General features: G+C 33.1%; 1 protein-coding gene across 1 annotated transcript in view; it reads left to right on the top strand.

The window, feature by feature from the left end:
- LOC129270156 (neurogenic locus notch homolog protein 1-like) overlaps positions 1-3,479 on the top strand; it is a 74,596-nt gene extending 71,117 nt beyond the window's left edge. Inside the window, exons 68-69 of the mRNA XM_064106002.1 lie at positions 764-877; positions 1,599-3,479. Coding sequence (XP_063962072.1) covers positions 764-877; positions 1,599-1,765 — 281 coding nt within the window. The 3' untranslated portion in view covers positions 1,766-3,479. The remainder of the gene's footprint in view (positions 1-763; positions 878-1,598) is intronic.
- Positions 3,480-19,120: the final 15,641 nt, after the last annotated feature.

Genomic DNA, 19,120 nt, shown 5'->3' with positions numbered 1-19,120 from the left:
CACCTATGTACAACCACCAGATACATTTGAATGATAATGAGTGTCAGGAAAAAATAATTGAAATTAATAATGCGGCATAATGTAATGAAGATTATGGTTTGGATTTAGATTTTATTCATTTCATTCAGTTTTGAAGCACAAATCAAGTAAAAAATTGCAAATGCGTTCAAACCCATTATAATTTCTTACTGGTACATTGATTTAATTTTTATACAATCATGTAGAATACCGATGACATCATCGATTCAGTACTCTATATATAGGTTAAAGCAAGTTTAACTCCATGCAATACTATGCAATTCTATTTTGCTTCATATGGGTTAAAGAGAAATACCAGTATTTGCAGTAAAAACTGATTTCATGAGAAAGTCTCTAAAACAAGGCTTAATTGTCAGTATATCATCGAGGATCTAGATCTGGTACAGTTACATAAACTGAACTTTGTGAAATCTTGAAATCTACGCTGAAAAATGTTCACACTGAAGATCACCAACACAGATAGGCACACGTGGGACAGTGTATTATTATTGCTAAAATAAAGACCCGACGGAAGTGACCGAATCTGCGCTTATTTTGCTTATTTCTCAGCAATTACACAATTTCTTCCAGGATCCTTTGGCACATATTTTTTATTCATACAAACAGACACTTGGGTGGTCATTATAGTAGATTCTGTAAAAAGTCATTTTTAGATCGTTACCAAAACTGGAATTTATCTTTAATTATACAATTGTGTAAGAAACATATGTGATTTGCATTTCAGATATTGATGAGTGCCTGAGTGGACCTTGTCAGAACAATGGTCTATGTGTAGAGGTCGTCGGTAAATACATGTGCTTCTGTGGAGCAGGTCACTCTGGAATCAACTGTGAACGAAGTAAGTATACACTCTTTGCTTGAAACCCCTTTTCACCGACACACTGGGCTCTGATTTGTTGCGCTGTTAGGCTTTAGTCTTTAAAAATAGAAAACCCAAATATTGCTCCCGATATTTTTTTTCGTAGCAGACATTCTTTAAAGATTAAATGCACTATACACAAGATTATTGCACTATACAGTCTAGTTTTCTATCCCCTTTCCTTTCGAGGCCTCCATCACTTTCAAGCTCCAAGCTTAAGATGGAGGTCTCCCACATTTCTATATATATATATGTTCAGTAATTAAAGAAATGTATATATAGATATAATTTTCACAGTACAGTTGATATTTTATAATGATTTATGTACATTATTCATTATGTTTAAACAAATATTTGCCTATTATGTAATATTGAAAAAAAAAAAATTATACTTGTATATACTTTGTTTTTGTTTTGAAATGTGGAAATAAAATAAATCAAATCAAAATCAAATCAAATGCCAGCGTATTTCCAATGACCTAGAATAAGTTACCTTATTCGCAGAAATGTACAAGGTACATATGAAACAACAACAAAATGTATCTAATCAAAGGACTTGCACTTGACTTGGAATTTATCTTGAGTTTCTTTCAAAACCCCCAATAGTCTATAAAGACAATAAAGCAATATTACTGTCACATGCACCTTTTTGTTTATTTTTGTTTCCATCTCTTCCATGTCTTGTTTTTTCAATGTCCAGGTCTTCCAGAAGAAGGTCAACAGGAGACAGGAGATGGTTTTGTTTTGGAACCTTGGTGGATTGGTGTCATAGCAACGCTTCTCTTCCTAATGGTCCTCTTTCTCTCAGTCCTCTGCTGGTCCTACAGAAATCCTATCAAACGGAAAGAGGCTAAACTGGGCTTGTAAAGAAATTCTGCCACAAAGTTTCGTTCATTTTCATCTATGAGCAAAGCAAACAAAATCATGTTTATTGTACGGTTTAAAAGGGAAGTGCACATTGAGATCAGGTTAGTTTTAATAAACAGCAGAAGATAACAGGAAAGTATTAATGGAAAGTTTGATGGAAGAACAATACAGTTGTGAATTTTTAAAAATCTTATTTTTGCAACATCATGTGTGTTCAATTTTTTTGTGATAATGATGATAATAGTAATGATAATATGAAACACGTTATATATTACTGAATGCAATGTTCCAAAGCACTGCATATTATTACTTCGGATTTAGCATGGCTACCTTGATTGGGCATTCTGGCATTCAAGGACTTTGAATCATGATAAATGATTTTATTTTGTTTTACAAACTAAAAATGCTCGTCTGTAAAATTGCACTTGATTTATATTATTTTAATTTACTTTGTATTATGTTTTGAATAGAAATGGAATAAAGAATTGAATGGAATTGAATTAGAGAAGGTGCTATTAACAGTACAAAATTGAAGCTTTTTGTAAAGTCTATGAATCCAATATATTCTACAGACATTTTCGCCAGACTTTAATTTGCCTAATTCTGTATTTAATTAAAACCTATTCGATGTCATGGTGATCTTTTACTTTAAATATAAAGCATTTTATAAATCTAAATGATAGAACTCTTCTATATAATGTGTGTAAGTTTTGTTAAAAAGGCTGACATGGGGGGGGTCCTGACCTATCAATACCATCTACAAAAGAAAAACTCTCACCCTAATAAAGGTTAATGGTTATAACAATTTGAGTGGGTACATGGCTTATGTGATACAATCTATTTAAAATCCCTAAGAAAAGTGAGATGAACAATGTTTACTTTTTTTGAAAATGGAAATCCAATATTGTGTTAAATTTGACATTATATTAAAAAAATAACATCATACCTCAAACTTTTTTTCTTTCCTAATCTTTCTTATTCTCATTCTTTTTCTTTGTAGTTTTTGATCATGGGACTTGTGGAGGCTATCCCCCCACCCAGTCTGTATGCTAGTGATCCCATGCAAGAATGTACTAATTAAGATCAATTGTAATCAAAATAGATCAAATCTGTCATAAGTCTATTGGCCTATAGCTTTGAAAGTAAATATTGGTGACCATACCATTCCCTGAATCCCTGGCAAGGATTAATTTACAGTTAAAATCAATTTTGATTGAGATATATCAGTAGGCCCTACTCTTAAAACTTTATTGGCCTAAAACTTTGAAATCTTTTTCATGTTTTATTCGATATGGTGCTAGAGGCACAGCCAGTTTATTTTTATAAGAGATGGGAGGTAAGACGCATCATTATTTATTCTCGAGATGCTTGTTTTTTGTGAATATATTTGTATCAATCTGAACATCTATAATAGCCTAAAATATTATTTGTATTTAGTCAAAATTCTCCCATTGTGTTTGCTTTATAATGTGACGATGAATAAGATAAATTATGTCATAAATATTAGCTAAATATCTCAGCAGAATGATGGTCACTAACTTTATGAGGTCAGTCTTTTTGGCTCATTAACATGATTAATATACTTTGTTATATCTTTAAAAGCATTCTATATTTTATCATTCAACTTGTTCAGTGCGAAATCTAAGGTGATTTTATTATGCTCGTATACCTGTTATATAAGAAGAAATCACTCATTTTGCAATAAAATTTGGTTTATATTACGTTTTTATGGGTCAGTGTCGCTCATTTTCTTTGTCAGAGATAAATTTCTCTGTTAACTGATTTAAATGTCAAAATTATGTATATTTCTTGTATCTTGAATAGGGATATGCGTGTTATTGTAACTTGTAAATGTAACATATCTCACAATGTTGACTTCATCAAGTTAACATATCCCACCTTGTCGACCTAAAAACTCTACCAATACGACATGGCAAAATAAATATCTCGCTATCTCATCAAGTAGATGGGACTTTACATCTTCCGTAAGAATGCATCATTATCTAAACTCGGTATTTTTATACAGTTTTTCTCTTATAACGTTTATTTTGTTCCCTTGTGATATGAAATTACAATCACAGTGCACACAAAAATACCAAATCACATTTTGACAGTCATATGAAATAATACAGTTTGATGAAAAAAAATATTAAAAATGCAGAAATTGTATGTTCTCATAAACAAATAGCCAAAATATATTTATTATATACAACTAATTTCTGATAATTATATTTTTGTTTGTCTAACAAAACACCCGGAATTATGTACATAGATATTCATAAACATATACTTCCATCTTTTCTCATGACAAGAACAATCGTAGTACAATAATACTTTATTACTCATTCAGTTTCATTTGATTCGATTGCGTCGCTATTATTTTTTTCTTCAGACTAGGTATTTACCTAGTTATGATTTTAATTTTTTTTTTTACAATTTTTTGTATTATGAATAATTATTTGGCTTTGTGAGCAGTGTTTTTATTGATATTGTAACAATTTCCCATTGTACTATTACTTGTATGATTTTGAATTGAATGATTTTGATAAATACAATGTAAAAAAAATAATCGATAAGCCTATACTCAATACTGTAAAAAGTATGTTAGTTGCAAACGCCATCTTTTGGGAATCTCCGTGCAGTGACGAGGCTGTATTCATGGTATAAGCCAGTCCGTAGTTCCTTTCTGCACTTGATCAAAAGATTCTAGGCATGATCAGGTCATTTGTACTAAAATGACATGGTGGTTTAAAATCTAATGAGATAAGTACCAACTTTGATGTCTTGATTATTCATATACTCTTTTGAATTGTGATTTTCATTTACATCCACAAAAAACAACAATGCGTCCACGAACGACTGGTATTTCACAGTTTGCCAAGTACATTGTGCAACATGCTATGATATGCATTCAAGGTAGAATGCAACAAATACCTTCGTAAAGTGTTCATTGGTGTGCTATTCTATTCACTTCAAGTCTATTCAATTTCTTCATCCTGCTATGTAAGGCAAGCTTACGTAATATCTTGCTTTGAAATCTGCCTAGTATAATGAAAGAAATGAAAGGTAATTTGACCAAAATAGACCAGTTCGTAGTTACTGATGGACAAGTTTGGTCAAATGACCTTTCATTTCTTTCATTATGATAGGCAGATTTCAAAGCAAGATGTTACGTAAGCTTGCCTTACATAGCAGGATGAAGAAATTGAATAGACCAGGTGACTAGAATAGCACACCAATGAACACTTTATGAAGGTATTTGTTGCATTCCTACTTTGAATGCATATCATAGCATGTTGCACAATGTACTTGGCAAACTGTGAAATATCAGTCGTTCGTGGACGCATTGTTGTTTTTTGTGGATGTAAATGAAAACCACTATTCAAAAGAATATATGAATAATCAAGACATCAAAGTTGGTGCTTATCTCATTAGATTTTAAACCACCATGTCACTTTAGTACACATGACCTTCCTCTGATCATGCGTAGAATCTTTTGATCATGCGCAGAAAGGAACTACGAACTGGCGTATTGTCCATGAAGTAACTACGAACTGGTCTATTGTTTTGTAGATGTGGTATATTCTACATAATTTTTTTTAATTAGCAGATTGCAGGGGTATTAATAGTATTATATAATGATTATCATATTACTTCATATTCGAGTGAGCGAGGCTTAAAAAATCGGGTTGGGAGGGAAAAGTTATTTGAGATGAAAGAGGAATGCCGTAAATATTTTGAAAGAAGACAGGTAATTGTTTGCTTCTATTTCGATACATGTATCAACAGGAGATGGTTTGGTCACTGAGAAAGAAAAGGAGAGAAATGGGGGGGGGGGGAATGACTTTATTGGCTTTGTAGAGTGTGTAAAAAGGGGAAATAATAATAATTGAGACAACTAGAGAAATAATGTGAGTGCAAGGACGAGGCAGGGAGGGAAACTGAAAGGAAAGAGTAGTTTTGCTTTTGTTTTCTTTGCTTTGTTTTACTTTTTACCGTTGCATTGAAAGTTTTTATTTATTACTTTTCATCCGTTTAACATTTCCCTTTTCCAATGTCTCAGTTTCAATTATAAAATGGTATTTGCTGATTTTATTTTTCTTCATCTGTTTATTTCATTAAAAAAGTAACTCCCGGTAAATACTTGCATAATTCTTATTTTCTTTATTCTGTTTTCTTACCTAAAGGTATACCCTATGCTTATATGTAGCGCTGCAAATGCGCTTATATAAAATGACCTACTTTAATATCGAAATATGTTTTTAAAACGAAAGAGACATATCCCCATGTCTGGTACACAATTTAATTGGTCCCTTAGATTACTGATTTTTTTTTTTAGAAAGTTAATTCTTTTTAATAATACTCTTAACATCGTCTAATATTGAAGGATTTAACAAATATAAACAAAAAACATGCATGACAGATGAGCAGACCTTATAAGGTCTGCTCATCTGTCATGCATGTTTTCATCTGTCATGCATGTTTTTTGTTTATATTTGTAAGGTCTGCTCATATGTCATGCATGTTTTTTGTTCATATTTGTTAAATCCTTCAGTATTAGACGATTTTAATCATTTGATAGAGTACGATTATCAGATAATCATATTTATTTGCTTCAAAGAAGCGATTCGACTACATTTGTGTTTATTCATAATTCTTTACTATTATTAATTGATTACAATTTATATCTATGGCATAATTCTTATTTGCTCATCTTATTTCGCACTTATCTCTGATAGTGGAAAGTCATAAACATTAAGCCCCCACCCCTCCAAAAAAGTCATTGTGTTGTTAGAATTATGTTTTCCCAATTTTCTTTAACTAATCTAGTTTACTCTTCATACCCGGTAAAACCGTTGTTTACAATTTTGTACAATGTTGTTTGCTAAACAAATCACAGTTGTCGTTTAACAATTATAAGCAAGAATTTTCCACGCAAAGGTTTAATTCTTGCGTTTAATCTTCAATAAATGAAGCATGGTTGTTTAAGTGCTAAACACTTTAGTCTTTAAACTGTAATACATACAGTAAACAATATTATATAAGAAAATGGAAAGATATATAAGCAGTTGCTTTTATATAAGGGAGGCGAGGAAGCATTAACCCGTTTTCTGCTTACGTAAAAATCGTAATTGTCTTTTAGAGAATTGCTTTTCTGATGAAGTCGAATGAAATCCGCTTGACCATTATCTTGACCACGTTATGTACCTGCTTATAATATTTACCTGAGTCACCTTTTCTCATTGCACAAGGCTTGTGCAAGAGCACCTTTCGATATCACGGTCGCGTGCACACGAAAGCCATTTACACAGTGACGTCACAGAGTGGGAGGCGCACACGCCGTACCTTAATGGGTTGCTAAGCTATTAATGACGTCATGTGCTCATCACCAAGCATTCTCGTACACAAACCAATGAGGTGGCGGGATGGAGCAATATCTGTGTTTTAGGGCGGTCCGTATTATACCCGAGACTGCGAATGATTTTTTTTTCATTCCTGTGCTTTACACCTTATGTTTTGGTGTGTCTGTATTTTTATCCTCTCGCCTCCCTGCTAGGAGTCGCACACACATTATATCCAGTGGATGTGTTTTTTTTTTTCATCTGTTCAATTTGGTTGCAACGTCGTTTGCATTTGTAAACACGCGACGTGCTATTTTCATCTGGCGGTTTCCATGTGTTTAGCGAGGCAGATCATAACGTGCCTCGATGGAAGCTGTAGCAACCACTTCGCATTCAGGGGAGATATAGACATCTCGGAATATTCATTGACATTCTGGTATTGATGTTCGCGATTAGTGAATGCGATTAACTCACCTCAGAGATCTTACATCGGTGAAGAGCAAAACAATAAATTGTGATCGATATCTAATACCGCAGCTTAAAAAACATCGTCTGCTGCTCAGACTGTGACGGGGCAACGTCAATCCTAGGCTATTATTTCTAGACCGATGTTGACAATTTACCTGGTGGAAATTAGGGTTGAACCGTATTGACCTTTGCATCAGGAATTATTTCCTCCATTTATGTCATCTAATTTTCACGTCAAAGAACATCATCATCAGGTACTCTGTCAGAGGTCTCTAAAGCAAGGTTCCTGAATTGAGCTTGTTTTTAGTCGTGATCACTGCATCGTTTTCAGTATGTTAAACGAAAAGGAAATTAAAACTGTTTTCGGAAAGGAGGTGTACATGGCAGACTCCATATTGAAACGCAGATGGAGAAAGGTAAGTTATCACTGTAAATATTTTTTATGCCTATCAATAGTTATATTGGTGCGTTATTTCAAAGTTTCGTAATTTTACTGTATTTAGAAAAGCGAACATTCAACGGTTCATCCTGATACTGATCCACTCATGCACGGGCACGGTTCGATAGTCAAGGAGGAAATAAGAAAATGCAATTACAGTTTTGAGTAGTAGGCCTATATGAACGGAAAAATGGGTAAAATCGGAATGGTGATGAATTTAGAACTCGAGAAGAATCAAAATAAAGTAACTGAAAATTTGTTTTAGAAGAAAAACGAAAGATCAGAGCAGCAGATGTGCCAATATGAACAAGATCGCACAAAAAATTCAAAAATCCGCGCATTTAAAAGTTGCCCAAAATTGTCACTTTATATAGGGATTTCAAAATTAGCTTAAAGTTTAGCTCGAGATTTTCAGTCTAACATTAACAAAATGACAAAAAAAATACAAAAATATTGATGTAGAGACTAAACATATAGCAAATTGCTTCAATATACCAAAAAATGTTTGCTGAAAATGATATTTTTCATAGTACGAGTACATCACAAATACCTTGGAATATGACCTCTATTTTGTCATTTTCATCGACCGGGGAATGTATGCTAAGAAAAGAAATCCAACAATAAATAAAGAACCCCCCCAAAAAATGAATACATGAAAATAAATGAATAAAGTCCGAACCCTGATTTACAATCTTCTAAATTGTTCAATTTTATATTTAGATAGTCTACACTATTGTGATCTCTATCAGAGTTTTTATTTTATTTTTGATAGTCTTTATTGATCATTCAGTTAAAAAACATAATACATAAGCTCATAGATAATCTGAAACATATACGTAATACATAATCTGATAAAATAAAATACAAAAAATAACATAACATATTAATTGAAATCGAGCAATTGGCAAAGATATATTATGAGCTAGAAACACTACAGAATGTACCATTCAAAAAATTCAAAACTTGGTAAATACCTAGTCTAAAAACTAAAAATACATAATGAGTTTGCAGCTATATAAAGCAATTCCTTGTCCGCTAGCTATCTGTCAAATTTTCAACATTTCGGGGGGGGGGGTGTTCGCACAAATCAGTTTATTACCATTCCTCCTAGATACTCGCTCATTATTGCTGACAAAAGAAACGGTGAGAAGAAATTGTGGGCAGTTTAATAAACAAACGAGAAAAAAGAAGTTCCCAGGGTAACACGATGAAGAAGATTCGAAAATCTAAAGCAATGTGGGCGAGATAGGACCTAATACCCTATTTGAAAAAAAGAGGAATAAGTATTTTGGGAAAAAGGGCATTCGATTGTCTTTTTATAGAAATCATTTCCATGAATAAAAGTGTATGTTGTATACTCTGTAGAGTTTAGCTTTGTAGCTTAAGTTGGTAGATTGTATTTTTGTTGTTGCATTTATTTGTAGTCAAGTAGACCGTAAATCGGTCATATTCTGGTATGACTTCTCAAGATGATCGAGTTCGCTAGACACAATTTATCTTGTACACCTTCATGAAAGAGAGAGAGGATAAGAAGACCATTTCTTAATAATCAGTATGGGGATATATGCTTCAAGTTTGCTAAATCTTGCTTAAGCTGCAAGACTCTTTTAAACAGGATCCTTTTTTTTAAGAGGAGGTGCAATTTAATGGGCCCTGTTTCTTTCCCTATTCGCTTATAGCTAGCCATAGAAAATTCACATATAATATACAAATGACAAATACTTTTGTTTTTGACATTCACAAGATGTTGAGTTGCTGTATAGCCTCGTCTGATATCGATTATTATTCACGATGTTCAAATATCAATATTATGAATGACAGAGCAAAATTACGACAGATGGCGAAGATTTACGATTTCGTAATGCTTGTTTTTTCTTAAATACAAGCACGGGCGTGAAAAGACAAGTCAAGAGGCGTGTTCGAGTATAATACCCAAAACCGATTTATCAAACTCTGCCTATTATGTATAGGGGGTATCGATTGTCACGTTAGAGTAGTCGTTTAATTGCTTTTGTGGCCTTGAATGGGCGATCAAGCAGCGGCAACGCAGCGATCGAACAATAGTTATGCAACCAATGGCAACTATACTTTTGTGTGCGATATGAAAATGCACACGGTGGCCGTCCGAGGGTGTCTAATCTCGTTCCCAGGGTAACACGATGAAAACTGTTTGAAAATCTAACGCGATGTGGGCGAGATATCGTACCCTCTGAGAAAGAAAATAGGAATAATTATTCTGGAAAAAGGCATACTCTTGTGTTTTCATTGAAACGATTTCCTTGAATAAAAGCGACTGTTGTTTACACGAGTTTATACCTTTGTAGACTTGAGTTGGTAGATCATATTTTTTGTGCATTTATTTTTAGGCAAGTACATGTAGACGCTGGGCGTCTGGGGAAAGATATGAATAATAAGGTTGCAGTTTGGGACAGATTTTATTGAAAAATATTAAGTTAAGACACTTGAATTAATTAGATTGATTATCAATTACGCAAGATTAAAGTTTGTGAAAGGTATTGCGTTGTTAGATTAAGAGCTCTTTTTTCTTCAGCGTACAATAATACTTAGCAATGAATTGGCGTATTGATTTTTCGCGTATCGATTGCGAGCTACATGTATACACATGGAAGAATTCTTCATGTTCTTTTCGTATTTATTAATATCGTCTGACAGGCTGGTCTCCTTGCCTTTTGCCGTTCCAATTCCACCAACAGCCAGTTCATGTTAATTTTCACCAATAATACGGGCCGATATCCTTCTTGTATATCATATAACATTAACCATAAGTTAACATGATTCTCTTCAAAACACTTAGACAACTGTTATTCTTCCTGATTTGTTCCTTCCTGTATAGTACGCTGTTTTTTTGGTTTGTTTTTGTTTCATTTTTTTTTATTTTATTTCATTTTTTTGGTTAGGTCAAGTGCAGCAAGACATGTTAATGTGGGCAGTAACGAGAATGAATTATTGCTTGTTTACAATAACAGTTATTAAGCCTTTGATATTGTCTCGCTATTGTCTCTCATTTAGCACCCAATCCATGAAATCAAGATTTCCATGGCAGTTTCGTGAATAATTTTATCCAATGTATACTTTGTTGTTTATTACTTTTATCAATTTTTATAATTTGATCAATGATTCTCTGTGCAATTTCTATGTGAATGATTTTAATTGTATAATGTATATGGAAATTGAGATCTTGTAAAGCAAGTGCAATTTAGTTTTTACTGCAAGACATGTCTTCTTAAAAAACATGATTTGAATTGGAATTGGAATCAATATGTTTTAATATTGATGGGAATGTTTAAACATCGCTGGAGGGGGGGGGACCTCCAGTACCGTGAAGGGCAGGGCATCACCTTTTATGGTTTTACTCATCTTTGTCTTTATATTTAATGTAAATATACTTAATTATTGTTTTCATTTAATTCATTGGTTTTACAGGGGAGGGGGGGGGGGGGGTCTCCAGAACCATGAGTGGCAGGGAATTTTCTTTCACTTAAGAAAAATATATTGAAGCAATTATCAGAACAGGGCAATTCTTTTTTTTCTCTCATCTTTGTGTTTATATTTATTGTAAATATACTAAATGATATTTTTTAAGAGGATTCCAACCTCGGTCATAATGGTAAAATTTGGAAAGAAATTTGGAAAGCAATGAGATAGTTGTGGCTGTTTTAAGTTGAGATCCCTAAGACTAGCTATTTACTATTCATTAAGGACAAGTCCACCCCAACAAAAAGTTAATTTGAATAAAAAGAGAAAAATCCAAAAAGCAAACCACTGAAAATGTCATCAAAATCGGAGGTAAAATAAGAAAGTTATGACATTTTAAAGTTTCGCTTAATTTCACAAAAACAGTTATATTCCTGGTCGGTATGCAAATTGGCAGACTGATGACGTCACCCACTCACTATTTCCTTTGTATTTTATTATATGAAATATGAAAAATTCTAATTTTCTCCTCATTGTTATGTGAAACATATTGTTATTCCTCCCTGAACATGTGGCGCTATCATTATTTTAACACTTATGGTTAAATCAAGTTGGTCCTAATTGTCAAATCTGTAAAAATTGAAATATTGTATAATTCAAACAATAAAAAACAAAAGAAATAGTGAGTGAGGGACATCATCGACTCTCTCATTTGCATATCGCTGAGTTGGGCATTCAACTGTTTTGCGAAAAATAAGCGAAATTTTAACATGTCATAACTTTCTTATTTTACATCCGATTTCGATGAAATTTGCAGCGTTATGTTTGTTTGATTTTTCTCTATCGATTGAAATCAACAATTTTCTGGGGTGGACTTGATCTTTAAGTACCAGGGATTGTGGTTCAGTAATCGGGTCAGTAATCAAAATATAACGCAGGTATAATTATGTCCTCATGAAAAGAAAAAATAATATTTTGAAAAATGACAGTTTAGTCATTTTATGTAATCGAGTAAATAGTGCTTCCCTTGCATGACTACGAAATCACCAATGCAGCCAATTTGACATCCCCATAGGTATAGAGATCACCAATTTTTTACAGCTTGATACAAATTCATAACTTTATTTTTGTCTGATATTGTTCGAACCTTCACCTATCTATTTGACTTATTTTTCTTTTTCCTGGTCCTCTAAATCAACTTTTTATTTGTGTAGTAGGAGTCCTCTTTAATCAACTTGTACAAATACAAACAAACAACCCTCTATCAATACGCTTATCCTGCTTAAAGGGCTTGTCTATTACTCTAAAGCCGTTTGACCTTAATTAACTGCCGATGATTCAGTGGATATAAATTATAATTCGGCCCGATGATGGATCCTGAGCTCACTTCTATATCCAGCATGTCCAGTCGAGTCCTCTCTGCTTTCACAATATATATTATGTTTGATTATCAAGGTGTTGGCAAGTTCAACCCTTGGAGAAAACAGGGTCTTGGTGTCTGAAAGAGATAGCTCCGCGATCATGTACCATATGTGTCCAGAGCCTACTGTATTATATTGACATAAGGTGTATTTTCCTGTTGCCATCAGCCGATGAGTGTATTGTAATCAGCGTCTTGTTTGCTCGAAGCGCCAAACCTATTTATAGATATTAGAAATCGAACACGAGGCTCGCAATCATCGAATGTCCTCTATTCCCGGGCTAATGGTGAAACATGAGAGGCGAAGAGTGCATCTTGATATGATTATTCTACTTCAAAGTAAGGTGCTTTGGAGCAAGGTTAGACTATTGAGACATTATTAAGAGAAATCGGAAAACAACCTTCATATTTATCAGTCTAGGCGATGTCTGTTTTGAGATAGCTAGGTCCATGTTTGTATAGGTATTTTATTTTGTCTCCCAACACCCTATAATAACGCCCATATCTCTTCCCTATTTGAAATTATTAGTATTCCTCTTTAGATATTTGTTTTGCTACACATCATTATTTGCCCTTTTTTCTCTCTTCTTTTATAACCTTCCACGTTGTTCATTCATTAAAAATCAATATCATCATGATTGTATATTTGTACACAGTTAATAATTGAACAATCAACATAATTTTTGACACAAAATTTTCCCTTTTTATACCTTGTGGATTGCTCAAAACGATGTTATTATTATGAGGTATATCTTGTGTAGACGCATTTTTTCACGTGATTACAACTGTTCTGTTCATGATAATTTGTAGTTATGGATTTACATAAAATAACTGTATATTATGTTTTATTTGTCTGTTAAACTGATAAATAACCTTCCCTAAAAATTTAAAAGAAGTCTCAAACTGAATATTCAACTTTTCTGTTGAAGAGAATGAAATAATAAAATCTCGACAGCTAGACTACACCGAACTTATGTTCTTCTATTCAATGAACTCATGGATATCACTTATACCTCAACATTCTAGGCCTGCATTGGAGTTAAAATGATTATAACTTTTATTTCGGTTGCCACATTCTGATAAGTCTTTCAATTCCTAAAATAGATAAAGAGCTTTAAAAAACATTTATATATTTATATATAGTCATTCGTATGATTATAAAACACTCTTGGGAAAATGATATGAATCAGGTATATAGAGCTAGATTTTGTTTTGGCTCATTCAATATTTTTACTAGTACTGTAGATCTCTAGTTTTGCCGTGTCAAAACGAATTATTTCAATTTTTTTCTCTGTAATGTTTAATAATTCTGTTTTTATTTAATGCCCAGTGATTGACTGTTATTCTTCCTGATTTGTTCCTTCCTGTATAGCACGCTGTGTTTTTGGTTTGTTTTTGTTTCATTTTTTTATTTTTTTAAATTTTTTTGGTTAGGTCAAGTGCAGCAAGACATGTTAATGTGGGCATTAACTAGAATGAATTATTGCTTGTTAACAATAACAGTTATTAAGCCTTTGATATTGTCTCTCTATTGTCTCTCATTTAGCACCCAATCCATGAAATCAAGATTTCCATGGCAGTTTCGTGAATAATTTTATCCAATGTAGTGATTAATTATGATATCCACACCGATCATCGCCTATATTATGTACATGATTTGTATATTTACATTAAGGTAGATATGTCATAGTATCGTGTTCTGTCATTGGCCTTTATCCTACCTCAATTGCTCTGTTTACTATTCTGAATGTTTGCTATCAACCAGAATATCATGTGATAAGTTCATACATATTATAAATTACAATTTAATTTTTCTCGTATTATCCTTTTCGCCCCGATGTATTAAGTAATGTAAACTGAATTATTTATGATGGTGATGAAGATGATGGTTTTGATGATGATAATGATGATGATGATTATTATTATTATTATTAATATTATCATTATCATTATTGTTATTATTATTATCATTATTATTATTAATATTTAAGGAAAATACTGTCCAGTTTTTAGGATTGATGAAAAATATGATTACACAGTTGAAAATAAACTACTCATTTTATATTTAATAATACCACAATAACTGACAATGAATGGTATAGAGGTATAAACGAAAAAAACACAATTAAATCAAATCGACCAGTTTTATATTCATGATATAAATATCAAATAATGATAAAGATTGTAATCATAAAAACTAGTTGTGTGGGAACCGACCCAATGAAGGAGAGAAAGGCTAGGCATGAAAGGGTTAGGATGGGGTAACATAAACCGATAGTATTGTTTAGGAACAATGGACTTAACAAATCGAAAAGAGTATTGCTCGATGGGACAGCTTGGAAATATTTATTTAATGACTCTCACGTCACATTTTTTTTTTCACTCGAATTAGTAAGAATAAAGAAGTAATATACGAGTTGATATTGAGTTGATTTTGTACCATTCACGTTAAGTCCCGTAACCAGGGTTTTCGATTAGGGGTTGCAATTCCCTCTTTTCAAACTTGACAAGCAAAAAAAAAAAAAGCTCATCGGTCTATATTGTTTGCGATTCCGTCAATGAAAAATGATAACCCCCTATTTTTTTTCTTGCTATTGAACTCCCACCCCCTGGCAACGAACTTGCGTTCCATTATGACCTAATCATTGATTTGTCAATTTTATTTCTCATGATAAAACACAAAACAAAATAAATATACGTTCAAATAATACAAATTTATGACATAATATGAGTGCGAAATATGGGAAAACCAGAAAGCTACAATGAACTCGAAAAGGGTTATTCCAGTACGTCCTATCTTTCTAGGGATATCTTAAATATACAGTCAAATACAATATCTATTTTTCATTATTTTAATTTCATTTTATGAATACTCTATGATAGAACAGTATACAATAAAATTGCATTACTATAGAGGTAGATGTCTAATGCATGATGTTCTGGGCAGAGAAAGAAATGTCTGAATAAATTCTGCTTAAGAATGATCTCATCCTGATAAGGAACAGTTACTAGAGCATTTCAGGGTCCCGTCTTACAAAGAGTTGCGATTGATCCCATCAAGCACACCTATGAACGGCCAGTAACGTCAACATCTATCATGCATGTTTGTTCACAATATTTTCTTACAATACTATGATGCATATTCACACATTTATCATTTTCTTGAGAATTCAGTGTGCTTCTCTTTTAAATAATAATAATAATGGTATCTTATTTCAACACTGTTCGCATCATGAGCTGTATTGTGTACATAACTTTTATATATACATAAAAAAAATTACTACAATAAGAAATGATATCAAAATTGTATTATACAAATATATACAAAGCATCACGAAATATTAAATCGATAATACTTTTGGGGGTTAATATGAATGCAAAATAACGACATTCTCAACAGAATATTTTCAAGTATTTGTAATGATTATGGATAATTGCAGAAGTTTCAAAATTTGCTTAAAAGATAGTAAACGAAAATGCGGTAGGGAAGAATTTGTGATGTAAATGAAATGAATTGGATAAATTTGACTGCAGAGGTTGCCGAGATTTTAGATAAGTTACGGATTTTAAGTGTTGTAAAATTGAGAAGTTGAAATCATAATATGAATAAATAATTGAAATAAAGTTTTTTACACAGATTTTATATACTTATTTCATTCCATTGAATCAATACAGATAGCTCGCTGATTATTCGAAATTCAATAATAATAAGAGGAAGTTCACATTTTTTCAATACAAAATATGACAACGATGGATTTCCATATAATTGAGGTTGATCGGATCAGTCGTAACTCTTTGTATAAGACGGGACCCAGATGTATACTGTAGCTCTGTTCACCACCCACAATGCACATGTACACATTACAGTTTTGTATCTGTCATCCTCATGTGCGATTCGTAATTTTGTAACCCCTTTTCTAATTCCGGACGAGATGTTCTAAATTAAATTCAGACCCATGTCATGGTCAAGAACTCGGGAGAATTATAAATCACGGGGTAATGTCTCGCTTTCGACCTCAATAATTGGGCACTTATGAAAATGAAATAGGAAACGAGCGATCCCAGACCGCGCGGTATTGGTCAAGGGCGAACAAATGACCTATAAAATACCCTCCGGGTTTGTTGTTTCGTAAGACTGATTTCATAATTCATTAAAATCGCTGAATATAAATATAGTATACATAACGATTGAAATATATATAATGATTACGCAGTTTCGTTCAACTGTACCAAAATAGACTTTTAATGAGATATGTGGGTTTTTGGAAAGCAGGTCTATATTGCTAAATCCCACCTCTTTAATATCATATTGTTTGTGATAATTGGTCATTTTATCTAATGGTCTTCTATTTCATTTCGCCTTATTTATTTTGTTTCATAATTTGCGTTATTTCGGACGTTTTCATTTTTTGCAATGTCAACAATTTTCAGATTTTAACAAATTTAACACTCTAAGGATAATTTCACTGATGTGGACAACTCTATGGGTGAGTGTTCACAGTATATTCATAGAGTGAAATCTGAATTTGTAGATGAATTAAATTTTCAGTGTTATATTTGTACTTTTTGACCGTGTGAAGATGATTATACATGGCGTTCACACTGTGAACACATACACTGTGAGCACGCTGTGAACACACTTAAACACACTGCGAACACGATATGAACACACTTTGTACACACTGCGAACACGATATGAACACACTTTGGGCACCCTGTGGGACACTGCTCTTTCAAGCAGCTAGAATCACAGTAGACTTCTCGATTAGAATATATTCCAGGTGCATGTGCAAATAAAGCATCAAATATGGCTTCATAAACTCGACTGATAATGTTTATGAATGTGCTATCCTACATCGGACGTGTTGATAGAAAGTGGATAATAATGATTGAGAATCTAAACAACACGAGTAATACAACCCTTTTACTGCATTGGGGTTTAATCCCAGGACATGAAAGATACACTGAACAATCTGAAAAAAAATATCAATAAATATATTGCTGAAATCTTCATATTTAGCTAACTAGAATCATGGTTTGCGATCCGGGGGCGGGGGGGGGGCGTCCCCCTCGACATCAGCCTATGAGAGGTTATCTCATTTCCGTGGATCATACGTCTCCTGAAATCGCCGCTAATGGCTGAAATAACATATCCTCTATAATTCGGCAGGTTGCATAACCCCGCCCCAGCATTATGATACTCAAAAGGCCAGAAAATCCGAAAAAGTATCGTGACAGAACATCTTACTCATGCAACGACTGTTATTGCAAATTTTACAAGTGGAGCTATAGTCACCTTGGCTACTAACGTTATAGAAAAAAAGGCCAATCAGCTTATAGGCATCACTAATAATATAATAGAGGGAAAATGTAAAACAATGAGTGTTGCATCGCATGATATTGTTTGTAACTTTGTTGTCCCTCACATTTCCGTCGGTAAAACCAACTTCGACTCCCATGCCTCTTGGCATTTTAATCTCCTGTGTTTTGAAGAGGAAAATGGGGAAGAAAAATATATTGTGTTACATCAGATTCCTCTGGTGGAACAGCCTTGTTATGCATGCTCGTTATGGAGCTCATAAGATTGCCTTCAAGGCGTACCTCAAAAGGTGATCTTCCATGGTTGAGATGAGATTGACTTAAAGGGGAATCCAACCCAAATAAAAACTTGTTTTTATAAGGAAAAGAAAAATCTGACAAGTTGATAGGTGAAAGTTTGAACAACAAACAACAAGAAAGTTATACATTTTTAAAAGTTGTAAATATTGGTAATCACTATACCCATGGAGACTTCAAATTGGCCGCATATGGGATGGCATAGTGATGTAAGGACTACTCTTCCATGTACACCAATACATATTATGGCTAAAATGTCTTTTTTCCCAAAATTTGTATTTCAAATTATATTTTTCTTTCATGAGGACATAAAACAATATACTACCTGGGAAATATTAAGATTACTGCCCCAGGGGAATTGGTACTTAGGAGAAAACCACAAATCCCTGATAATAAAGTACATGGCCTATGGGAAAATTGTCCTTGCCCCTTGTCATAATTTACTTACCCAGTTGCCAATTTGAAATATACATAGTATTAGTGATCTCAATTTTAAAGCAGCTATAATTTCTTATTGCTTGACCGATTTCTTTCAAACTTTCACCATTCTGTTTAATCTATTTTTCTCCTTCCCAACACAACATTTTATGGCCAAGGCTGGATTCCCCTTTAAAGGTTTTTGAGCGTTAACGTGA

The sequence above is a fragment of the Lytechinus pictus genome, chromosome 10, assembly GCF_037042905.1.
Source record: "Lytechinus pictus isolate F3 Inbred chromosome 10, Lp3.0, whole genome shotgun sequence".
Classification (NCBI taxonomy): domain Eukaryota; kingdom Metazoa; phylum Echinodermata; class Echinoidea; order Temnopleuroida; family Toxopneustidae; genus Lytechinus; species Lytechinus pictus.
Note: the sequence above shows the minus strand (reverse complement) of the source record. Positions and strands in the feature narration are given on the sequence as shown.